Below are 26,876 nucleotides of genomic sequence, written 5' to 3' on the forward strand. Positions count from 1 at the left end.
CGAAGCATTAGAGGCCCATATTGTCATTAGTCACTCAGATTTATAGACATTGGCTGTGTTTGGGTCGCAAAAGCCCTTTCCACCCTTTTTTTCAATCAATCAGTCGGTTTGAGATTGGCAATTCTAGTAGGATGGAGGTGGTTAGGTGGGGGGGGGGGGGGGGGGGGGGCAGATTATTTGTCTTGTTTCATCGATTCAACAGCACTAAATGCTGGGTCATTACTCTAAAAGGGCCCTGTAATTGCAAAGTGCCGACAGGCAGGTCCAAAAAGTTGTGCAGTAATTAAGCCAAACATTGTTGCCTCACGCTGAGAACGAGAAGTTCATAAATCATGTTGTCATAAAACACGAAAACCGAGCTTATATGCGCAACCTGTGGGAGAATTGTCCTTGAGGTAAGGACAAGCAGGCGAGCTGAGGTCTCATTCAATGGCACAGTATGGATCTCAAGGCCAAGGATGGGCAGTAACTTAGCTTATCTGTCCACCTGTTTATTTATTTACATAGACGGATGGCTAGACAGACAGACACTGGTAGATAACAATCTTTATCGATACCAAGGGGGAAATTAGGTGTCATACAGCATTTAGAGGACATATGGTAATGTAGAAGCCAAATTGACACAGTAGTCAGAAAATGAGAGAGAGACAGTACATGAAAAGAGACAGGGCAGATTCATTCAGCTAGACGTTAGCTCTGTCATTCACTTGTGGATGGGTTTAATGGATCATACCAGTGGTCTGGCATGTTTAACTCATTGAATATGACTCATGATATGATTGACATTATTGCTGACCATTTTCATAAGCGTACCGTGTTGTTGATTGTCGAAGCAGCCATCGGATTCCATTAATGTTGGTATGGTAGGGAAATTAACTTGCTTAGGTGATCCCACCCAGAAAATGTTCATTAACTTTTTTCTCAAAGCTATGTTATTGTTGCGTTTTAATGCATTTTAAAGTGCATTTAAAGGAGTAAGATTGATTTCTGAACATAACTTCCTAACACGAAAAGTGAAATGTCCATGACTTCTTTGCGCTGATCTTTAGCCAGAAATGTTATTAAATATTAACGTACCGTATGTTCAGAAACATTAACTAACTGGAAATGTGTCCTCATTGGAGCACAGGTCTCCGCCAGGCCGGGTTTCCTACCCAGGGCCTGCAAACTTTGGTCATAGCCACTTGAGATGGGATCTGAAAAATCTATTCATACATTCATCTCATCACCAAGATATCATTATGTTCTACCGATTTGTATGAGTGTTTTTATCAGGCACAAACAGGGCCGATATATTGATACATGATCCAAGGAGTCCAGGGAAAAATGTGTTGATTGTGCAACCTACAAGAGTTATAGGCGAAAACATTAAGTTGTTGTGCCACTATGAGGATTTTTGAAAAAAAATGTGGAATGGGAGTTTCCCAGCAAGCAGGCACTGCATTCATGATGTGTGTCATTTTGTGCAAAACGGCCACCCCCTCAAATTTTGGAAGCCAATCATAGTCAATTGGAATGGAATTTGAGAAATGTGAAATTCGGCCTGGCGAAGACAACTACAGAGAACATTTATCAAAAATATTAAAAAAACATGTACAATAATAGCAAAAGCTGTAATTATATTAGACAATGGGTTACCATTGATGCAACACAGGGTTAAAGGAGTCGTTCACCCCCAAAATGACTTTTTTTTTCCTATTGATTACTCATGCCATGGAGACTTGAGTTCATTCATATTTTTAGTATTTTGTCGCAATCCTAAGACAATAATTTGATTACAATAAATGTACCCCCATTGATTCCGAATGCATTTGGGTCCCCATCCGGAATCAATGGCGCTAAATGTACTATAATCAATTTTTTGTCTTAGGAATGCGACAAAAACGAAACAATATTATTGAACTCAAGTCTCTATGGCGTGAGTAATCAATAGAAAAAATGTCATTTTGGCGGTGAACTACTCCTTTAAGGCTCATCCTCTGTTTTAGTCTCCTGTGTCCGTCTAATACGGGGCCATATTGTTTTGCAGCAGCTGCCTTACAATATTGTCCACCCACATTGACCTTATATCCTGGCACATGGTTGCCTGTCAGCCATTTTGTGACAATTTCAGCACTTTCCCACTCATCAGTTTAATACCGACTCGCTCTCAGACAGAAAAAAACGTGTGATGCAATCACCTGAGCGCTTTATCCCCTTTAACATCGCCGTTGGCCATCTTTGCTACTTCATTCCCTTTGATGTGCACTGAGAAATCCGGTTCTCCCGGTCCTCCCCTGCTCTTTTGTCTTTGCGTGATCCAATTGAGGCAAAATGAGATTAGACCACGAAGGAGAAGGGGGACACCGATCCCAGAGGGATTACGTGGGTGGCCGTATTGATTGGTCTTCCTCTCGTCTATGCAACAGCAGACCCCTTACATAGAAACGTACAGTAAAGGGAAAACCATACATTGCCCAAGTGTCACATAATTCACACAATTCGCTAGTCTTTTTACCATCATGATTTCTTACTCCACTGATTCCTCTTGCCTTTCCCTGAACATACTAGTTAAACTATCCTACTTTGAGATTTGTTTCAAATTTAAAGTGCAATATAAATAATATGTATTATTAATAGTATTAGTATTACCATTTCTTCCGTTTCACCTAAGCCCATTTGAACAAATGTTAACACCATTTTCGGGAATAATTCACCACATGCTTTACACATGTGTATGTGGAATTAGCATTAGTCTTCATTAAACTCCCCAGAACCACCATTAGTTCACATTAAGGCTTAATCTGGGAAGCACAACTTCATCCTCTGAAGGTAACACTGGACACTTTCCCAGCCCCTTTACTACAGCAGTAGTTTCCAATTGGTTCGCCATGAGACAACATGTGTGCCTTGGGATTTTGTTACCAGACATTATTATTGCAATATAGATACAGTCGGACCATACACAAAGTTATTATTTGTTTCAATTTACTATACTAATAGTAAATTGAAGAGAATAGAGGAAATTAAGTACTTCTTTGCACTTACCACTTTTTTTGTTGTGTATTAGTTTTTATTTCTCCAAAATCGATACCCTAAACGTATGTATATTTTACCCACTTTCAACCTGGCATCCCTATTTTGGGCATACACTATTATAGGTGAAAATGTATTTCTTTAGGAAATACAAATGCATACAGACGAGTGATGAGTTTGATGACACATTATAATGTCTATTTTGCACGTACCAGTATAATGAATGCAGGTGTCCCTTGAGATTTTTACTTTTGAAAAATAGCAGATATACAAGCTCACTCACAGCGCGGCACCGAGTGCCGCGCTGCGAGCTTGTAGATCTGCTATTTTTTTTTAATCATGAAAATCTTTGAATATTTCAAATCCTTCTGAGGTTTTTTGAAAAAACTATGTTTCTATGTCAGTGGAGCTCAAACCTTTTCATGTGAAGGACCCCCAAAATGGTATGTATTTGGCCACGGAACCCCATTTCAAAATATTGAGTTCCAGGGACCCCCAGAAGCAAAATTTGAGTTACAAATGTTCGCTTAAAAAAATACATATATTAAAAGATTTGCACACATTTTCACAACTTTTCAAAAATAGCAGATCTACAAGCTCGCAGCGCGGCACTCGGTGCCGCGCTGTGAGCTTGTATATCTGCTATTTTTCAATAGCTAAAGTATAAAATAATTAGGGCCCCTCCACCTTGGGCCCTAGTAACTCAGTCCCACTTTCCTACCCCTTGTGACGCCCCTGTCTGTGAGTCCTGGTTGCCTTTGACTGCAGTGTGTGAGCAGGCCTTCGGAGTTTCTAGTACAAAAGGTCAGGTGAGGGCGTTGGAGCGTCATCACCACTGATCTCTGTTATTAAGAAAATGAGAAATGATACTTCAGTGGACTTTACCGTCCACACACCTCCGCTCTATTATCTTCATTAAGGTCACCCTCACTGTAAGCGCCACTCAAATTAATTGCTTCATTCTTCAACCCCCAAAAACTTCTCTAAACTTCTGGCCGTTTTGTTTAACCACCTCCCACCTTCTTTTCTGTGTTGAAACGACGAGAGTGTGTCAAATTAAGCATGCACCTTTCTTATGCTGTTGTCCCAGCCATGCACGTGCACACATAGACATCAAAGGGGGCTTGAGCCCCTGCCCTTTTATCCGTCTGTAAAAAGTGTCCTCTCCAAACCATGAATGTGTTTTTTTACTATGGTAAAAGAAATTGATTATGCTTAGTTCAGCGTGGTATCAAGCCCTGAACATTAGCCGACCTCCAAGCTCACAACGCGTCGCGACGTGTTGTGAGCTTGGAGGTCTGCTATCTTTGATATTTTCACCAAAAGGCCCTTTTAGAAATTTCAGTCCCTGCCTCTCTAACATTCTCTGCACGTCCCTGGTCCCAGCATGAAAGCACCTACACAAAACAAAATGGACAAACAATCCAAACAATAAATACGAAAAAAGAAAAAAAAGAATAAAGAAAACAAATAAGATAATTTACAGTATAAAGGGGGAGGTAAGGATTGGCTTTGTCTTTTACCAATGATCAGATCCCAGAGTATAACATTGGATCCATTGTCATTTTAATATCTGTCTTAAATTTATGTTTGAACAGAATACCAGAATGTTATGATCATGACTACTGTACATTAAATGAAAATGAGTGCCCGCTTATTTTTGTCACTTTCTGCATGCTGCAGAACACTAATGGTCATATTGACCACATACAGTATTTCTGGAGTCACACGCAGTTTATGGATTTTTTGCAATGTAGATAGAATTTTGTCTGGTCTTTTGGTGAAAATCAAAGTTAATAAGCTATGCAATATCCATTGTAGTCTTATCATTCATAAGCAACTGGTCGTATACATTAATCATCACTTTCTTATTGCACATTGCTGCTTTCATATTATTAAGAATATTTCACTTTCTTACAACTGTACAGTATAATATATCAAATAACCTAAGATCTGTAAGTAATGATAACAGTGGTTTTGAGGAATATTTAACTCTTCCTATAATTGCTGACATATGCATTGCCCAGATGTATATCCTGACTTTCTGTAATGCCAGCAGCCTTCCAATCTCGATACCCCCATATCTGCACCAGCATATTCAAAGTCGAGGTGCTAAGAATGAATATGGGCTAAAGTTTTTGCAGGTTAATAATGGAGTGTGATTGGGAGTTAGAACCGCCGAGGGTGTTTGGTGATTGGCACTGAAATACCTCTACTAGAAAACGTATCATTAACATCAGAGTGGCTCGGTCCGTGCTCTTTTAAAGACCTCCATGTCACCCCTAAACATGCGTGCACACACACACACAGACGCCCAATGTCTTCTTCTTTTCACCCACCAACTCCAATTCCCACATGCATAAATGCACGTGCGCGCTCACGCACGCGCGCACATACACACACACCCACACATTTTGCTTAAAGGACTTCATTAGAAATGGACTGCCTTAATTCAGAGAGGTGTTTAAATGTTCAGCCACATGGAGACCCCAGGGCCGCGAGACCTCAATAAGAGAAGTCACACTGTCCTTTAAAAGTTTGCTGGGGAACAACTCAAGTACTCTTTTCATTAACAACTTCAAGGTATGCTTGACCAAGCAAATCTACGGCAGTGATCCATTCACCTCTTAAGCCCTAGATAGACTTTGTTGTATGCTACGACGAATAGTGATGCTTTATGAGCTTGTAGATCTGCAATTTGCTGTTTTAATGTTTGATGATATTTGAAAATATTTGCATGCTCAAAATAGAGGCGGCAGGTTGAAAGTTGTTAAGGTCGCAGTTACTATGAAAGCTCCACCAGCTAGCTGTCTGTCAGTCTGTCACTGACAGACTGACAGTTGGCCCTATCAATGCCAAACTTTGCACACACACTCCTTGGATGGCAAATCACAACCCTAGCCCTCATTTCTCACATGGCCCTCTTCTAGCGCCACCATCAGGCTGTGTTTAGCAAATCACATTTTTGGACACTGCTCCTACAGATTTTGGCCTAAAATCACACAAAGCGGTACACAGTATCTCTAAAGTCATGTCATCAACATGGATCTGTCCCATTTCCCATATTCCCTCCTGATTGGCTATTACTGCCTTGTATTATTTGTTTTCCCCTTAATGATTAATGGCTATAGTGTGAAGCCGTCATTAGTTTCTCATTCATGGGTACGTAAGCTGCTGTGCTGCATTGTCAAGTCAAGTGTTTAGAGCACATTCAGTGGATAATGTTTCGGTGGCACTGCTGTTTTACTATTTGACGATGGTTCATAAACAAAACAATTGCCTCTGTATCCTGACCAAGCATTCGCTGACAGCTGCATGGTGCTACATTTTTGCACTTGCAGTAGATGCAACAGCATTATTTCCTTCCTTGCTCTGTAAAGAATGCAATCTACAAGTGTTTTTTCTTTCTTTCAGTTACTCAGCTATTTTATTTTCATGATCCAGCCAAATGAGCCAATAGAGGTTATCGTAGGTTATGGTTCCATGTGGTTTACTCTTTCTATTATGGTCTTGTGTTGTCTTTCTTGACCTGCTGATAGTAAAGATACACTTTCTGCCCTGCCTTGGTTTAGCTATTTAAAATGAACTTACAGTACGTCCAATCCAGGGCTAGAGGGACTTCTGTGCATGATTGTCCCCTAATAGGTTTTACATTTGACCTTGTCTAAGCTTATTATTGCTTTCGGCAGCTGTGTACTTCCCCTCTCTGTACCATAATTGCATTGCTTATCATAAGTGCATTTTTGTTTTCGGGCCCGCAGATGCTATCTTCAGGCCCGGCCAGACTCGACGTCCTCAGCGATTTACCTTTTGCCGTTCACAAACACAAAAAGGACAGCCTATTATATTTTTGGTCGCTTGTCATTGATTTTTTTACACTTGCCCCTCTGTCATGTCATCTTCCAGCACCGATGTGTGGAGGTCAGCTGAGGGGACCCAGCGGGATCATTACTTCTCCTAATTATCCGGTCCAGTACGACAACAACGCTAACTGCACCTGGGTCATCGCGGCCACAGACGGCTCCAAGGTAAAATGTCATTGCTGGCCGATTACAGTGACAGAGTGGACCAGGGATTCTGAACTCTGACCCAAGAGACCTAGATTAATTCTGGTTTTCATTAATCAGGGACTAAACAGGAAATGCAATTACAGTAATGACTTTGAACTAAATAATTGTCCTGCCTCTCCAGCCATAGAGTTAATGGTAAAAAATTGTCCGGCCGCCACCGACTGGACTTGACTGGTGTGTGTTTGGACCAGTATGGATGGGGACCCAGGTGGAATCTCATTACCATGACAAATGACACGTATAGCAGCATACAGTACATACTGTATCTTGAATGTCAAAGCAAGTTTCTGAGGCTATTTAAAGCTGCAATCCTGAACTTTTGTGTGCATGAATAAAATATCCTTTGACTATGCTGTAACAGTAAGGCAGGGGTTCCCAAACTTTTTGGGCTCAAGGCACCCCTAGAAATGTATCTTTCATCCAAGGCATCCCTACAAGACATTCATAATTTTCACTCCCAGCACCTTATATTTATAGCATATTTTAGCGATTATGTTGCAAGGAAAACATTGAGATAATAGACATTTTGGTTAGAACTGACTAAAAATAACGTTGTATTTCAAGTTTAAAATTATACTAAATATATATATTATAGTGTCCAAATGAATTCCAACTATTATCAAATTATTTCGTGGCACCCCTGGACTGCTGTCACGGCACCCCAGGGTGCCCCGTCACCCACTTCGAAACACAGGTAGTTCCGACGAAGCAATCTGATTGGTTGAAATAGCTATCTACCCATGATGATAATGAGTAGGGGTGTAATGATATACAGTAACATAGTTACTAAGAAAGTATGAATGGACTCCCCCCAAACTTAAATAATTTCGGGTCGGGGAGCCCTCCCGAACCGAAATTAGTTAGGCTCCTTATAAGAGTAAGAAACGACCCATAGTGTGCCCCCCCTGGTTTCAGAGGCACAGAGGCGCGGTGGTAGGACTTCACCGTGAGTCTGTGACTATGATGGCCTCCACTTGTTATCAGGTGATAGCTTATCACCTAAATGTTGAAGTGATTGCTCTTCACCTCAGACAATTATAAAGCCTTAAGGGTGACTTGTATAATCACAATTACACTCGAGGGTCATGCTTTATAGTGGTTATAGGCACTTCAGCCCTACCAACGGAACTCGCCTGTTGGCTCGTTCTTGCAGCATGGCTGACGTGCCGATAATCATAAGGCACACCCTCTCGCACAATATTGCTTAAATATGTTAATACCATAATTACTAACTACACTTTGGTGGTTGGAGGTGGTCTCCATGCTTTCCTATAGACACATTTAGACCCTGTGTATGAAGTAGGAATACTAGTGGTTGAAACAATTGTTATTGCCCCAAGCTCAAGATGTAATATGTCCCCTGCCCAATGAGGCGTGCCATCTTCGATCAATGGTACATATTCTCTGTGCCGTGCGGGGGAGGCCTGGGTTCAAACTCTTGGAAGATTCTTAGAAACAAAAAAACAGAAGAGGCTATTGGAGAACCTGATTTGGAAAGGGACACATGATCTGATGTCACTATGAAAGAAAGAGACAACTCTGTTGCTACACTCATTCATTCGCCCCATGAATCCCAATGGAAGTGGGGGAATGTGTTGTGAAATAAAATGCAGATTCTAAGACTCTTGTTATGGATCGCAGCTTCAACAAAGTTTTTGAAGGAATGTCACGAAGACTCTGCAGGGGCCATTAAAGTATGTGAGGGAGGGAAAATGGTAAAGAAAATGAGTGTTATATTAGAACCACCTGTGGTGGGGAGGATGGGACAGGGACAGCGGTGGACGGAAGAAGAATGGAGAGCTTTATAAGGTGTGCTCAGAGGATATCATGAAAGTGACACAGCAGCTCTGCTCAGACCGATGACTTTGTGGAGTCGTGCTCAAGGCCACGCGGCCGGCCCGCTTGCCAAAGATCCCTCCGTGAACTCCAACAAAATGGTTTCTCACTAAATCTGTTCCTTTATCGCGCCAGGCCGAACGAGGAAGAGACCATGTGAGGTGAGCTGAGAAAGGTGGGAGCGTGCACACACACACACAGACACCTACGCACCTTCCGTGCGCCCCTCACGTACTCCCAACCCCCCTGGGTATGCCTGGTGGGCAGCTGGCGGAAACAAGACAATGGCACTTTGGGCTGTCTCGCGGCCTGCCGTTCCGGCCCCTGATGAAGACAGAGCGCGGCTGTTCTTTCTCTTTAGAGATGTAACGGCGTTCTATTCCTGCACCATCCCTCCCCTCCGCACGGACGGCCCTCAGCCAGAGGAGACGTTAGGTCAGAGGAAGAGGGAAGAGAGTGAGGCAGAACCTCCTGTGGGAACGGTGGTGTGTGTGTGTATGTGTGTGTGTGTGTGTGTGTGAGGGGGGGCATGACGCAGCTGTTTTAGATCTAAATACAACCTTAAGACGGCACAAGCAATGTTGGCCTCTGATCCTCCCTCGTGTCCTGGACGTGCACAACGTGTTTTAACATTTATTTAACATTTCTTTAGCCTTTTGGCCATCAAGCAACGCTGATGTCTTCACTTCTCATATATCGTCGTTGTCGGGTGGAAACCTTGTATGTCCAAAACCGTTCGTTTTGTATTTATCATTTTAAAAATTAATTAAACTAGTGAAAACAGCCGATCTACAAGCACACAACGCCTCGCGGTGCGAGGCGTTGTGTGCTTGTAGGTCTGCTGTTTTCACTACTTTTGTGCGACGGCCTTGTATGATGAAGCAGGGCTTTACTTTGCGAAAGAACGTACAAATTTGAAACTTGACAGCGATGATATGCATGTAAGCATGAGACAAGCCATTGGAGTGCAGTTCTTATACTTTTTGACCTTCTTTATTTTTTCTTATATCTCCTTCTCTATTCCCATGTCTGCATGTGTTCCCTGTCCCTCACCTGTTGGCTGGCAGATGGCGGCTGAGTTTCGCGGGGCGAGACTCCCATTTATCTGGCGATCTGACCTGTGCCTTCCCTGCATCCACCTCCTCCCTCCGCCCCTACCTCCGTGGCAATTTTCATTATACCATAGGACAGAATGCAATTTGCATTTATATAAGCTTTTTCATTAGGGGCCCATGCACTCGCAGCTCTGTGCAAAACATTAAGGATTTCTGGCAGAAGTCAGTGGCAGCCAATTTGAAGTCTGCTTTTGCTGTTTTTTTTAGTTAAAGTATTTCCTATCATTATTTTGTTCTCATCTCTCCTCTGTTTTGCTCCCTCTCCTTCCCTTAGTAATTGACATTATTTGAACCATCATATTGGAGACAAAGCTGAATTCATTGCCCACATTTACTGGGCTCGCCACCTATTCCCCTTATATGTATTAGCTTACTTTGTTCTCTGTTTCCTCCGTCTGTCTGTCTGTCTGTGTGTCCGGAAATAATCTCTCAAGCCTATAGGGATGGGACGATATGAAAATGTCATATCACGATTATTGTGACAAAAGAAATCGTGATTTACGATATCGCGATAATCAAAATCCATTATCCTGGGGCGGAACATTTTACATTTGCGAGGTGTTGTGAGCTTGTAGATATGCTATTTTTTGGCAAAGACATTTTTATAGAGAGTGGAAAAAAAGTATGTACATTATACCTTTTACCAAGTGGTACCGGATATGCAGCTCGGCAAACAAAAGGTGAATTGATCCCAGTGCATGACGGAGGACGATATCACGATAAATTAAATCTCCACGATACGATTATCGTGATTGTTTTTTATCACGATAAGCATTAATATCTCTTATCGTCCCATCCCTACTCAAGCCCCTGGACAGATAAGAGCCAAATCTCTTGTGCACACTGCCAGAAGGCCATAGCAGTACCTCTGCTATTTTCTTGTCCATCCTTGTTTCATCATTTTCGGAAAAATGTATTTATTTTATTTTTCTCAGAAGTCAGTGGGGCTCTGAACAGGATGAAACCTTGCCCAAAAATGTGGTGATTCTACCCCCAAGATAATCATATTTGAACAGGGGACCCCCTACCCGACAAGCACTTGGAATTATAGAAGTGGAGGCATTACAATTAGTTTGACTCAGTTCCACAGATTAATATTGCGAAAATAAAATACATTTGTAAATCAGATATTTTAAGTCCCAAAATGTACACTTAAGTATGTACACTTAACTGTCACCTGGGGACCCCACAACATTCGTGTGGGTCCCCACAAGAATTGAGGTTGAGAACCACTGCTGTAGACCACTGACATCAGAGATTACCGATGTTAGATGCTGGACGCAACAAGTCCAAGATCGCCATGCGAGTCGTGTCATTCCCATACGGATCCCGAGATTCACATGAATTGATTATTATTATTTTAAGTATTTCTTCTAGATATTCAGTTTGTGGACATATGGCCTCCGGTGTTGCGTTGCGAAAGACGACGTGTGTTTGTGTGTGTGTGTGTGTGTGTGTGAGTGAGAGAGAGGGGGGGGGTAGTTTGTAGATCGGCTATTTTTCGGCGTGTGACACCGAATCACACACCGAAGTATCTTATCTCTCGACCTGCCAGGGGAGGCATGGGGACCGTCTGGCAGGCAATCAGACAGTTGATGAGACAGAGAGAGAGTTGGTGGTAACTGGATTGGAGAAAGAAGTTTGTGGCTGCAGTGAAAGAGAGGTGAAACCGGGGTGTTGAACATATGGTCCCATGGACTGAAGCCTTTGGGCGTGCAGGGAAAATAAACAAGATCAGTCCCCTATCGCTGCTTTTTTTTTTTCTAGGAAAAAAATCACTGAGGCTTATAATGAAAAGTGTAGAAACAAAACAAAAAAAGTCCCTGTCTGAGTCACCTGATGGATTGAAGATCGTGTTTTGCATCCTAAATCAGAGTTCAATTTATTTTCCTGGACAGAATATATTCGGCGGCGGCCGGCAGGGGTTCAGGAGCCAACGACCACTTGGGAACTGCATGGTTCCCGGTTTGATCCCCGGATCCTCCTAGCTTTAAAGTGTTGAGCATGTCCTTGAGCAAGACACTGGACCCCTACTACACAATGTTTTGATATGTATGGTTTTCAAAGTGAGAAGATTTACTTTTTCCCCAACTAAAACAGAACTACTATACAGCAATGCATGGCGAAGTGCAAGCACATCGTCACTGTCGGCAGAAACGAACAGTTTTGGACATACGACGACGTGTGTGTGTGTGTGTGTGTGTGTGTGTGTGTGTGTGTGTGTGTGTGTGTGTGTGTGTGTGTGTGTGTGTGTGTGTGTGTGTGTGTGTGTGTGTGTGTGTGTGTGTGTGTGTGTGTGTGAGAGTGAGAGTGAGAGAAATCGGTGACAGATGGGGAAGTAGGGGTTGGGTCACTGCTCTGCACCTGGTGTCAGGGGGATCAGACGCGTATCGCTCATGGTTGCCGTGGTGATGTCTCCCCCATTGCTCCATCTAGGTGATCAAGCTGACGTTTGAGGACTTTGACCTGGAGCGTGGCTACGACACCCTGACGGTGGGAGACGGGGACGTGATAGGAGACCAGAAGACCGTCTTTCACGTGTGAGTAAAAAAAATAATAAATAAATAAAAATAAAACAATTCACAGGAGGCAAGCAGTGATCACCCCATGATGTGCACTGCAATGTAGTTTCAAATGCGCTAAATCGCAGGCGCTTTTTTTAGAGTAAGAAACTAAAAAGAAGACACGTGTGACATGTGTGATCTTGGCAGGTTGCCCCAGAAAACGTGCCGATCTCAACAGGCACCAACGGTATACAGGCTAAATCAGGCTTTAGCGTTTTTTTCTCCGTCCCTCTTGCCCTCTCGCTCTCTCTCTCCCCACCCACTCTCTCCCCCATCTCTCTCTCTCTCTCTCTCTCTCTCTCTCTCTCTCTTTCTCTCTCTCTCTCTCTCTCTTTCTCTCCTCCCCCCCCCTCTCTCTCTTTCTCTCCTCCCCCTCTCTCTCTCTCCATCTCTCCCCTAGTGTTTCTCCTTCATTTCATCACCTCTCAAGATGGCAGCGCATGAAAAATAGATTGTACGGCTTGCTGTCAATCACCTGCCTCTCGCCAATGCCAAAACCAGGATCAGGGTCATGTGTCCCGGGGAAGGGTGGCGTTGGTTGTGTGCCGCATATCGATGCCCCCTGATGGAGTTTGGTCCAGCAGATGCTCCATAACGTTTCACAGGATGTTGTTATTAATTGTGCCGAAATTTACCACCTCAATAAAGTTTTTATAGATATATCCTTTATGGGAGGCTGACGCGCCCCGCTGGGAATGGGGAAGAGATTGGAGATAAAGAAGGTTGTTTGTAGAGGAGGCTTTTTTGTTGTTGGAAAACACGACACACACACACACACACCCACAGTTACTAGCAGGCAAGATATGGCACAAGCAGACACGCTATCTCTGTACACACACACTGTACATTCCCACACACTGAAAATGACTTAATCCACCCAATTTTACACATGTGTTTCCTCTGAATCTGCCACTGTGACATGAGATTAAAATAGACTGGCAACTTCTGCCATTGAAGGCTGGCGCACACTCATGTTCCTGCATGTCTTCAAACTGGATTACAGAGCTGGGATTAAAGTATTATGTTTTAGTTACTTATGGCTTAATTAAAAATGCTTCGATGAGATCGGATGGTTTATGTATTATTTCAGGTATACAAGTATACCCCGACTATGGGATGAACCAGAGGTGAGCTTTTCCACCGTTCCGAACCGTAAAAAGTTGGTTCGGAACGGGAACCACACAATCTTTGGTTCCTCCTTCATTCGGGTTAGGGTTAGGAAGCGCAAGCCGGTTTGCAAGAACGAACCAAGGTTCCAAGAAAGTTGAACGGCACTGGTTCTTGAACCAAGGTTCTTTTGGTGTCAACCTAACCTGTCTTCTGTCTCCTGTGGCAGCCTGTCTGGGACCAGCACTCCAGACTTGGTAGTCAGCACCAGTCATCAGATGTGGCTGAACTTCAAGACAGACGATACGAGTGGCTCCCTGGGCTTCAAGGTGTCTTATGAAGGTAAGGAACATTCTGACTCGCATCCTGTAGCTTGCGAGTCAGCAGCTGGCACTGGTTGTGTCATAGACAAGAGTCAAGACATGCTTTGAAAATCTAAGTCTGAAGTGAATTTTCTTTTTGAGGTCCAGATCCTGCAGTGTCACTGGAATTGGTAAACAGCTTGATTTGGATTGCGTGGTCTGAATGAGCAACTGCACTTTATTGATCTCTAAATTCACAAAATGAGTGAGTGAGTCACCAGCATATCACAGGAACCACCTGACTGATTGACGTGAAACTTTGTGTGGGACCCGCCGAGTGGGAAGTTGGTTGGATTATAGGGTCTCCAAAAAATATTGATAGATCAGAAAATCCCCATACCCTGAGGTCATCAATATGACGTCAGGCACAGCCTCCCAAGCCACTGCCACCCCTATGCAATCATGCTATGAAGTGCATGATTGGAGCAAGCTACATAATCCTAGTCAATCGACAACAGGGAACATGGCAAGCAAACAAGTTAGTGCTACAGAGTGACTTGGGGATTGTTCAAATCGTCTTTTTCTTTCGCTGCTCACACTTGTTTAACACATTAAACGCCCACGTGGTGCCCACGCGCCAATCTCTTTGATGTTTACGGGTGCCCAATGACGCATTGACGTGTTGTACAGTAAACTATACTGTACTGTAGCTACTGTACTTGGCTACCGCGGTGTTGAAACAAACTCCATTTCCCAACATGCAGCGCGAAATTACGTCACCCGGACGTGCTGTCTGTCTCGTTGACTTCCTGTTTAGCGGCTGCACAAAAATTCTGATTCTTTTCCTTTTTTCTTTTTTTCTCAAAACGGCGGCCTCTTCTACCCGGCCGTAACACAAACGCTGTGGCTTAGAATTGATAAAAAACAGTCCTGACTGAAAGAAAAGATTTTCGCGAAATAAACAGGACATGATTGGATTACATTTACTCTGATTACTTTTCTCGCCAGTACTTCAAAGGTAGGTAAAATGGCGGGTTGCCATGGGCACCAGTAAATTAAAAGTTGAATAATGCTGGGCACCCGCTGTGTTAAGAGGGTGACAAATAAGACCCTTTGAATCCATACAGTGATAGTGTTAATGTATCTATTTGTGTGAAGATTCCCTGTGTATCAATCTAAATAGCCTGGAGAGAGGAGTTTTCAGACTGCGGCAGAAAATGGGGAGTGAGTCATTGCACGGATTCATAGACATGACAAAGAAACACTGCTGTACTCTCGTCTAACAAATCCACAACAGTCTTTCTTTGTTCCTAAACTCTTGAACTCAACTACTTACAACTTAGGGCTGATATGATTGGCTCTGGCAGCCCATGTTTTACTTTTTGTCTACTGTGAGGTTCTCGCCTGTCTGGCCGCCCGCCATCATCTCGATTATAGTTTTCAAATGAAAGGAGGACCATAGAGGATGTGTCAATCTGGTTGAAGTCCTTTTATTCCAACGCTAAGAGTTCAGGGACACTTAACGCCTTCTGCTCAGTCAATAATGCCACATTGTTGTCACATTTTTCCTCTCACTCTCCGTCCCTCTCTCTTGCTCACTCCCTCTCGTTTTCGCCCGTCTTCTGCAAGTCCTCTGCTCCCTTTTTACCCCCACAATCATTGACTCTGTGTGTTCATTCCTCTGACTTCAAGACTTTTCGTAGCGTGTGTGTGTGCGTGTGTGTGTGTGTGTGTGTGTGTGTGTGTGTGTGTGTGTGTGTGTGTGTGTGTGTGTGTGTGTGTGTGTGTGTGTGTGTGTGTGTGTGTGTGTGTGTGTGTGTGTGTGTGTGTGTGTGTGTGTGTGTGTGTGTGTGTGTAGAGAGAGAGACATGGAATGAAAGAGCAGAGAAAAAACACTGCATGTTTATGTGCCTGTTATCCACATTCACACATTATGCTTACAATATATGTGTGTGTGTGACTGTGGGGACATCAGTCTCCCTGGCACACTGTATGCTTGTTTTTCCATCCGTAAAAATAAAATAATAATTTAAAGTGGAGCAGCACACCCAACCGAAGTGTAATTAAAACAATGAGTTGTACTTAATGAAGGGGAAGAAACGCTTTGAACCACTACACCTCCCAGACTGTGGAGCTCAACTAAATCTAATTTGCATTCTCAATTACTAGTATTTTAAGCCATATCGTCAAGTGTAGACGCAAGCATTGCCGTACGACTAACACACGTTTCTTTCCGCCACTGTGTGTGCGCACGCGCGTGCGTGTTCTCGTTAAATTCCCTCTTCGGTAAGTGAGATTTCTTCAAATTAAGTTCATCTTGGCATTGTAAACATGGTTAAACTTAAACAAACAGATGTACTGTACACGCGCACACACAGAGACCCAAATGCATACACCCATTCTCCATATTTCATGCTAAGCCTTCTGCTACACTTAGTGGCAGCTTATTATGGGATTGCATAGCACTTGTGGACAGTAATGTGCGCTAGAATCCCATTATACAATGCATGGATGAGCCGGGAATGCCAAGCAGACGGGGGCAACAAATATGTCATTACTTCTTCTCCCTTATTCATGAGTATCGCGGCTTCATCCCCCTCTTTCTCTCTCCAACACGCGCCCCGGCACGAGAGCGCCTGTAAACACACGTGCGTTGACATTTTTGCACATTCAAAGAGATGCGCACGCACGTAAAAGGGCACGCGCACGCCGGAATGCTCGCGCGAACGGAAGAAACACACACACACACACGTGCTGCAATGATGTGTGGTGGGGATCGCATTGACACAAATTGCCTCTCGCTTCAGACACACACACACACACACGCACGCACGCGCCGCGCGCGCGCACATCAAAGGATTGTTATTTCTTATTTATTCCCTCATTCTCCCTGGTGCTCTAATTGTAGCGCCCCATAGGGAGGAGGAGGCCTACTTGAGAGAAACACTTGCAGGGTTTCTTTTTTTTCTTCTCTGCTACTCTGTGTTGCTGTGACACCCAGGGCATTGTGTGTGTGCGCGATTCTATGTGCACACATACCTTTGCATTTATGCATGTGCGTGTTTGTTTTTGTTCTATTGCCGACGCCGTCTTTCTGGAGAGACTAAAGCATTAGAATATCGTCGTTGTCGGGCAGAAACCTCGTATCTCCAAGTTTAAAATGTGTTACCTTTTTTCGTAAAGTAAAGCCATGCTTCATCATACAAGACTGTGGCACAAAACTAGTGAAAATAGCAAATCTACAACGGTTTTGGACATACAGTAGAGGGTTTCCACCCGACATTTACCTCCCGATTTTGTCTCTCTCCCGCTCGCTCTCCCCCTCTCTCTGTCTCGAGCGCACTCTCTCGCACTCTCTCTCTCTCTCTCTCTCTCTCACACACACACACACACACACACACACACACACACACACACACACACACACACACACACACACACTCCAAAATTCTCTTCAAAGCGCGGCCTTCCACAGTCTCCTGTAAAAGGTGACTTCTCCTAAGATCAATGAGTCGCCCGGCAATTTGAGCGTTTTCAAAGCAGCGAGGACAACCATGCGTTTAGACGGTGGCAGGCCTAGCTCTAAATGTGTGTTCTAAGTGATGATCGTCATTAGGGGTTGAGTATGGATTTATGCCCAGCATCACAGCCCTGTGAGATTTAAAATGGTATTAAGGTCTCTGCCATATCGTTCCCTGGATGAATGAGCTTGCCTCCTCCCCGGCTCGCACGCTTCTCTCCTTCGGAGTCTTGTCTGGACGGCTCGACAGGACGCCATATACTGTCCCACATCTGAAATGTGCAACCTCCCAAAGGAACTTAGAGCCAGGTGCATAAATCCAGGGATAATTAGAGTTAAGGGTGTGTGTAGAGTTAAGGGAGGAAAGGTTTGGAAGAGCGTGAGTGCGTGCGTGCGTGCGTGCGTGCGTGCGTGTGTGCGTGTGCGTGCAGGCCTGAAAGTGCTCAGGTCAGCGCCCTGTGCAAGTGTGAATGTTTGTCACACCGTGATGGGATGGATGCATTGCAGGGAAGAGAGAGGTAGAGAGAGAGAGAGAGGGGGGGGGGGGGGGGGGGTCACAAACATTAGGAGGATACAGAGAGGGATCTTACTGTATACTTATGTTGTTGTACGCCATGAGCAAAAATAGCCAATGAGCTGTATGTGAGCTCATTGTCGACAATAATGACACATACAAAATATAGATGCCGGGGTTAAAGCCATACTGTGTAAGATGACCAACTAGTGGTCATTAGCCCTATAGCAAACCGCGGTCGCGTCCGCGTCTTTCGGACGTTTTTCGTACCTTCAGACCCCCGCGTCTGCCTCCACCTCGCTGAGATCTATCTTTTAAGGGGTCCTTTGTTCCTGTGCGTTCAGTAATTCCAGAGATACGGACTCCTTCACCCTGCCTGGTAGGCGAAATTACCTAGAGAAGGGATGGTACAAGCGGGCGACAACAAATATGGCTGCCATAGCGACCCCACTTCAAGATGCGCTGTGATTGGCCGGCAGTTGTATAACCCTCGCTGTGATTGGCCGGTAGTGTGATGACGCAATTTTGGCGCGAGATCCGGTCCACGGCAAGGATCTCAGTTTACATATAGAGAAGGCTTTACAGGCTGAAATTCACGGCGCGGATCTTCTAAAACTTTTGTGATTTAATAGTTAGGAGAATTTTAAGATTTGTTTTATAAAAAAAGTTACATAGTACAACTTTAACGTGGTTAAATATTCATTAATACCGTAACAGCATACTGTATCATACTAAAATAAAAAGTATGAGAATCACACTGATGTAGTACAATAAAAGCAGGTGGCCCGCCTGCTGGCCTCAGATGAACCCACACTCTCACAACCATTCATCACTTAACCTTAATAGTGATATTTATTCCAGCACGCTCGCACACACCAATTTAACTCATGTAACCTCATTTGTATGTCCATACTCATAATTCATGTTTAGGTCTGGGGTTTCTCATCAAAAGGAAAGAAAAGAAAATCTCCACAACAGCTTGCTACTCCAACAATTTTACTGTGCATGCACAGTAAAATTGTTGGAGCAGCAAGCTTTTTTCCCTGTGATTTTGTGATTTATTTTGTCCTGCAAGAGCGAGAGAGAAAAATTGATGTGCATAACATTTTACTTGTGAGCTAGGTCTGGGAGAACTGCTTTCATTTACACGGAGAGAAAGAGACATTTTAGTCATCTGAAATGTTTTAGCTTAGTATAGTTTTAGTCGACTAAATCTAGTTGATTTTGACAACAAAAACGGAATTTGATGGTGTCGCAGTGCTGATTTTACACTTGGTTGCATGCTGAAAATAGACGATCTACAAGATCACAGCACAACGCATTGTGAGCTTGTAGATCGGCTATTTTCAGAGCTCAACACCGGATTGCTACCAAACATAAAATGGATGGAATTGTCAATATACTTCGTCTTAGTTTTAGTTTATTCATTATTATTTAAAATGTTTTAAGATTTGTTTTGGGGCTTTTATGCCTTTATTGGTAGGACAGTAGACTGACAGGAAATGCAGCAAAGCTCGTCGGGATCGAGATTCAAACCCGCCACATGCTGTCACGCATCAGAGCCTATGTGGTGTGCGCCTGGACCGCTAGGCCAGCGGGCGTCCCCCGAAGGACAGGGTTTACGTGTGATGGTGCACAGTCCCACAGACTGTTATATACGGTGCTTGTTGGAGTGACTGCATGACCCATCTGAGGGTTAGCACTTCACTTGATACTGCAAGTGCCTTGGATCATTTGTTGTTGTTTCCACATACTAAATAATTGACAGCACAGCACGGTTTACAGTACCTTAACACATGTGCGCGCGCACGCGCACACACACACACACACACACACACACACACACACACACACACACACACACACACACACACACACACACACACACACACACACACACACACACACACACACACACACACACACACACACACACACACACACACACACAGGCATGTGTGCAAGCATTTGTGCGCGCGCACACACACACACACACACACACACACACACACACACACACACACACACACACACACACACACACACACACACACACACACACACACTGTATTACATATAACAAATATATAGGTCTATTTTGTGTGGCGTCAGCAGGTCGGGTCAGCAGAAAGGCAGGCCTGTCCAGTGCCTTTACATCACATAGCCTGGACAGCTGCAGTTTAAGCTGCTGTCAGTGGACCAACAATACAGCTGGAGACATACTCTATGGTTCTGACCTTGATGGTGGCAACATAGAAACGATGCTGAAAAACACACAGTATCACTTATCACCAATCATACAGTAGGACATGACTGAGAGCTATTGGCTGCAGCTAGTGTTGGCCCTCCTAAGGAGAGTCTATTTGGTTGCTGTTCGTTAAATACAATAGTAATGTAATTATTTCCCAGGGTGGAGTTCTTTGGATATCAAAAGTCACACCCAGTGTGAATGAGCGGTGCCTTTTATGAGTTAATTTCATTAAGTGTCCTGAAAATGTTGGCTAATGCCAAGCTCTCTGGGATGGATGGACGGTCATAGGGACGGACATACTGTACACACAAAGCCAGATGTAGGAGCGGTTAGCACTACTGCTCAAAAATCTGAATACCAAAGTGGACAGAGTGCTTATTGTTGTTACGTTAGATCATCATGTCAACTGTTTTATTAGTACAAATAGCCTAAACTAAATGAATACCTAATAGATAGCATAACAGTAAATATGAATTCCAGAAATTGAATCCTTGCAAATGCTCTAGCAGTGGAGCCACAAGGCAGAAAAATCCAGAAAAATCTATGTATATATTTTTAATACATATTTATACTCCCGGTGCAGACTGGGGAGTATGCTGTTAGTGCGATAATCAGAATGTTAAATAAATGTATTAGCTCTATAACATTGGCTCAGAGTTGAGCCTTGCTTGGAGCCCCGTATTTGCTAAATCCGCCCCTGCTCCTCTGCTGTTTTATGGTGATCTTTTTACTCCCTCACTCTACCTAAATTTTCATTCACTCCTCTCACTCAAAATGAACTATTTTCTATGACGGTGCTGAAACGCGAGGGAAGAGAATGACCCCTAAAGCGTTGGTACCATAGAAATGAACTGGCAGCTCAAAATAACACTTTCTGCCAACTAACTGTGCTTTGTTTGCACAAACTCCATGCCATGTTAATTCAAACGCATTAATTTGCCCATCTATATTACAGTGGTTGAGACACTCGACTGGCGGCGGCCTACAGTACATAATCCTGCTAGTCTAGACGAGTGCTGCGTTCCACATGAACACCATCTAGAATGTTTACCTAAATATGTAATTGAAAAGTTATCAGGCCGGGAACACATTTTGCTGTTTGGGAGGGGCTTACAGTACATGTACAGTATGTAGCAACATATTTGTTTTGTAGGCTAATTTCTGATTTAGCCCTATTCTATAGGTTAGGCCTAAATGGGTTAACACACAAAATTCCAACCACAAGTGAATCTGTCGCTCCCTTCAGCCATAACGTGCTGCATTTTTACATGCAATGTCCTTGGGGGCTTGACATGCCCGTTCTAAACAGAGTCCTGTGCACGTGATCTCAATCAGGAAATGGATGCGACCGAATCGGCCGCTAAGCCTGATGGGAAATGTAGTGTTTTTGCTCACCTGGTGCTATTTATTATTATCTTACCTGGTAAACATGCAAGCATTGCCAGTCAGAGTTAAGACAACTGGGGGCATCTTTTGGCTGCTAATGCGTTAATAACAGAGTATATGATAAAGAGACAAAATTATTGCTAAGAAGATTGGTTTCTTCTGCATGTTATTTTATCTGTTCTCCATCTGGAATGGTCTACTGGGAGAAGGAACAGGATCAAGTGCACAAATGATCGGTATTTCTGCAATTATGCATGCAGTGTATGTGTTCCTATTTTTAACCACTTTCAACACTAACAGTGTTTAGTGTTGTTGGCTCGTAGATTTTGGGAAAAACGTAGAAACAGAGCTTAATTGCTTGCCTTAAATACAGTACAATACAATATTTTTAATCTACCGTATCGTCATTTGTTTTTATTTTTGCGTTTTCAAGTTAAAACTGCAATCAAAACATCAAAAAATAAAATAAAACAACTTTGAGGACACTCAAAAATAAATATCAGCCGGGCCTCTGATATTGTCTTGTTGCCTCACCTTGAATGTCCCCAGTCTTCACATTCTGAACGTCCGTGGTGTTCTGTTTCTTTCATGTATAGAGATCGACCAGGGCAGCTGTGGAGACCCTGGGATCCCAGCCTACGGCAAGCGAGAGGGGACAGGCTTCCGCCACGGGGACAGGTTGTACTTTGAGTGTCTGCCCGCGTTTGAGCTGGTGGGCAAGAAGAACATCACCTGTCAGAAGAACAACCAGTGGTCGGCCAAGAAGCCCAGCTGTGTCTGTATGTATTGAAACAATGGTTTAAACTAGTGAAAATAGCCGATCTACAAGCACACAACGCCTTGTGTGTGTGTGTGTGTGTGTGTGTGTGTGTGTGTGTGTGTGTGTGTGTGTGTGTGTGTGTGTGTGTGCGTGTGCGTGCGTGTGCGTGTGTGTGTGTGCGTGCGCGTGGGTGTTTGGTGTGCGCATCAATATGCTCCTTTCTGCAAGCGCGCAGGGAGAGCTGCATAATAAATGTTCCGATTATCCCCACACTTTGCCTTGCAGAGGGCTGTGGATTTTTGGAACAATAGGAGGGTTTATTGGTTAATTAACGCCATGAAAGACAAATAAAGAGGAAAAGAGAGAACAAAAGCGCGAAGAGGAAGAGAGCGGAGTGCACAATGCCCTCGTTTCTTTTATTATTAAGGTAATAGTAAAACATGTTTAAAGTAAAACCAAACGCCACAGTGTCCAGATAACCATCACAGAGCTGAATGACCACGGAGATGATGTGGTCACATATCTTTAGTTCACCTCTAACAAATTGTCTGCGTATCTGCAGGCATGTCCTCACCAAGGAGAGATTCACAATGAAAAGCTACTCAAAAAGTATAGCTTTTTTGAGTGTAGGGGAGACCTACATTTCAAGGTCTCCCCTTAACTCAAATGGAACCAAATGGACCCTAACAGGTCCATTTGGTTCCATTTGTACACTGTTAGAGTTAAAGACTTGCAAGGGTCAATTTAGCCCCCCATAAAGGAACCTACAAAGTCCCTGAAATCCACTTTCAGAACCACTGCTCTAGATGTGTATATATGTTTATTTGCAAATGTATTTACATTTTTGTTGTTTTCGGGTGGAAACCTTGCGTCTAAAACATAGCTTTTCAAGAAATCTGAATCAGTGTTCCAATGGATTCAATGTTGTTGTTATTTTGTCATAAGGTCTTGTTTAATACTTTTCATTGGTTAAATATGTATAAAACCTATGTTGTACATGTCATTATACTGTAGGTGATCGCATCACAGGAGCTTGTAGCTATTTGGCTATACAACAAAGTATAAGATATGGCATTCATTTATGAAAAATCCAGAATGATAGGGAGATACACCAGATGATGTATTGTTGGGTGATTGATTTTCATGCTCTGTTGACTCAGCCATCTTTAAGTGGATTTGAATTAGTGTTTCATGTTAAATACATGTTTAACACGCAAAGCTTAAAGCTCTGTTACGTGTACAGTATGTTTCCTGGATCCTACAGTATACTATGACAATCAAACATTAGGATAGGAAATGCAGGGTAATCACATCACTGTGAAAAACACATTCTTCTGTTGGTTGCTGTAACTGGTGACGGTCTAAATATTGGATTTCATATCCCATCATTTCCTACAGCATATGAGCTACCATTGCAACGTGGCAGGACATAGTTTTTATGTTCTGATTTGTTGTTACTGGTGTTTAAACTGATGTTTGGTGGAATAGGACTCTCTGGCAGATGGTCCGTGAAGTGGGTTTCTCCAGATTCAATAGAAATGTACTGTACCGAAATCACATCGCATCGTAGTCACTAGTCAGCAGAAGTAAATGGGATTTGCCATTGTTCTTCTGTGCCTTCTGAACGAGGCTGACTTATTTCCAGCTGCTTTGATTGTATTTTCTCATGTCACGACACTCTCTCTCTAAGCAATCAGCTCATACAAAATGATGGACAGTTGATATTATACTGACTAATTCTATACAAAACTAGTGAAAACAGCCGATCTACAAGCACACAACGCCTCGCGGTGCGAGGCGTTGTGTGCTTGTAGATCAGCTGTTTTCACTACTTTTGTGCGATAGCCGATGAAGCAGGGCTTTACTTTGCGAAAAGATTTGCAAATTTGAAACTTGGAGATACGAGGTTTCTGCCCGACATTGACGATATATATATATATATCTCCCCTCCCCCTCTCTCTCCCACAGTCTCCTGTTTCTTCAACTTCACCACTCCATCAGGAGTGCTCCTGTCTCCCAACTACCCCCAGGAGTACGGCAACAACATGCACTGTGTGTGGCTGATCATCGCCAAGCCCGAGAGCCGCATCAACCTGGCCTTCAACGACCTGAGCATGGAGAAGCAGTTCGACTTCCTCTCCATCAAGGATGGAGGAAAGGTACCGCCTCGCCCCTATAGCTGCTACCTGGCAACATCCCCCCAGCTCATTTAAACCATACGTGGGCAACTGGCTGCCCGGGGGCCCCCACCTTCACTTTACTGTAATGTGGCCCGCTGGTTAATATCGGAATACTGATCTCAATATTATTGATTTGATTTCAGCTGTTAAAATTCCAAACATGCAAACATGAGATGCTTTAATTACTTCAGTAGCTTAAGGACTATAATTTTTATGTTTAATGTATTTGTATTTAAGTTCATCATGTTAACCCACGAATATATAAATGTATTTGAAAATGAAATACAATTAAAAAATAGCTTGTAGCAGATCTACAAGCTCAAAAGTTTTGAGCTTGTAGATCGTCTATTTTTGCTATTTTTGACTGTATATGCATAGTGGCCCACTGGACTGAGTGTTAAAAATATAGTGGCCCCCTCCATCATCAAAGTTGCCCACCCCTGATTTAAACAGTGGTGGGAAAAGTACTCAAATGGTGTACTTAACTAAAAGTATGAATACTGCAATGTCAAAATGTACTTGAATAAAAATACAAAAGTATTGGCATCAAATACTCGCCACGGCCCTGTTATCTCGTCCAGAGACGAGTTATCTAGTTACCAGCTAAACCGGCCGCTGGTGAGCGAAACAACTACATATCCCATGATGCAACTCGGCCGCCAGCACCAGGAAGCATGCGTGTAATCTGCATAGGCTCCTATTCATTGCTGATGCAAAGAACCGGCTTTATCTTGGAATCTACTTCCAAAACGCAGAGAACGCAGAGAACCGCTCTTTTTCACGCTGACATTGGGTTAGGTCGGCTGCGGTTAGGATTTTAGTTTTGTGACCGGAAGTAAACAAAACTGACGTCCATTTTTTAAATCGTCAATTTCCACAACATGGATACGATTGTGGCTTCCGGAGCTCTTCAAAATAAAGCATACAGTAAGTGATTGGCGGCACTCTAGAGCCAAATAATTAGCAATGGCAGCCCAAGTGTTAAGGCAGTTGAAGTCAGTATCTATATAGCCTCGGAAACCCAGACTTCTTTTGGCGATCGGAAGAAAAAGAAGCCTGGGCGATCGCGTTATGATCACTGTTGTAGGAAGTGTAGAATTTCCCTAACCAATCAGAGTGCAGAGAGCACCAAATGTGTTGACGTCATGGCGCACCAGCATTCTCTGCGCTGAGAAGAGGAGCAGAGGGGGGTGGGGGGTGGAGAACACATGCTATTGGCTGGAGACTTGCGGAGAGACTCACCGCGCCCGCCCATCTGCCTACACTAAGCTGTCCGCTTTAGGTTAGAGTGGTATCTATATAATGTCTCTGTTGGTGTTGTACTTCTTCATTCTGTTGCTTCTCTCTCAGGCCGAGTCTCCCATCCTGGGCACCTTCTCGGGCGATGTTCTTCCTCCGTCTATAACCACCAGTGCCCACGTGGCCCGACTGGAGTTCCTGACAGACCACACCTACACAGACCGAGGCTTCAACATCACCTTCACAAGTGAGTCTCAAACACCACTGGGTTTCATTGTGACTCTGTGCCTTTCCTGTTCTCACTGGATTGTTTTTCTTTTGTGTCTTTCAAGTGTGTGTGTGTGTGTGTGTGTGTGGGTGTGTGTGTGTGCTTGTGTGTGTGCATGTGCGTGCGTCTATCTACAGTGCATGTGTAGAAGTTGGCGAACGTGTGTATTTATATTAGTAATAAGCCTCATGCAAAATCCATGCCTGTTTCCCCCAGACACACGCGTGCTCGGCGCTCTCACACATGCATGGACGCACGCACACACACAGAAATGACAAAACCCCAGCTTCCCTTTTGTCTAAACGCACACTTGATGTCTAAATAAGAGCACAAACAAAGACACAGCACATTCAACCTAGCAGAGACATTGTTGCACTGCTCATTATTTTCTATTTTGGGGGTTCGGCTGCTGACTTCTGAGGAAGAGCCTCTTGTGTTTTGGTTTTGTTTTGTTTTTTGTAGTTTTTTTGTTTTGTTTCTTTGCATTGAGACATGCTGCATGCAGGCTGTGTGCTGCTAAACCCATTTCATGGGTGTCCTGCGAGGGTTCAGCATGCCGGATTACTGATATCCGTTCGCATCAGAGTTGTTTTTGACAAATTTTGAGCAAATTTTTATTTCGTTTTAGTCATAGTCTTTTGAATAAAATGTCATAAAATGTCATAATTTAGTCACCTGAAAAGTTTTAGTTTTAGTCTAAGTTTAGTCAACTAAATACCATAAGATTTTAGGCGACTAAATCTACAGTT

At 43.5% G+C, this 26,876-nt stretch overlaps 1 protein-coding gene across 1 annotated transcript in view; it reads left to right on the plus strand.

Moving 5' to 3' along the window:
* The window catches only part of csmd2 (CUB and Sushi multiple domains 2), a gene marked incomplete at its 5' end in the record, with an annotated part of 568,918 nt that overhangs the window by 241,899 nt on the left and 300,143 nt on the right, over window positions 1–26,876 (plus strand). Inside the window, 6 exons of the mRNA XM_080735514.1 lie at window positions 6,922–7,043; window positions 12,473–12,576; window positions 13,937–14,049; window positions 22,277–22,459; window positions 24,409–24,599; window positions 25,971–26,106. Coding sequence (XP_080591640.1) covers window positions 6,922–7,043; window positions 12,473–12,576; window positions 13,937–14,049; window positions 22,277–22,459; window positions 24,409–24,599; window positions 25,971–26,106 — 849 coding nt within the window. The remainder of the gene's footprint in view (window positions 1–6,921; window positions 7,044–12,472; window positions 12,577–13,936; window positions 14,050–22,276; window positions 22,460–24,408; window positions 24,600–25,970; window positions 26,107–26,876) is intronic.

The sequence above is a fragment of the Nannobrachium achirus genome, assembly GCF_963921795.1.
Source record: "Nannobrachium achirus genome assembly, chromosome: 10".
Classification (NCBI taxonomy): domain Eukaryota; kingdom Metazoa; phylum Chordata; class Actinopteri; order Myctophiformes; family Myctophidae; genus Nannobrachium; species Nannobrachium achirus.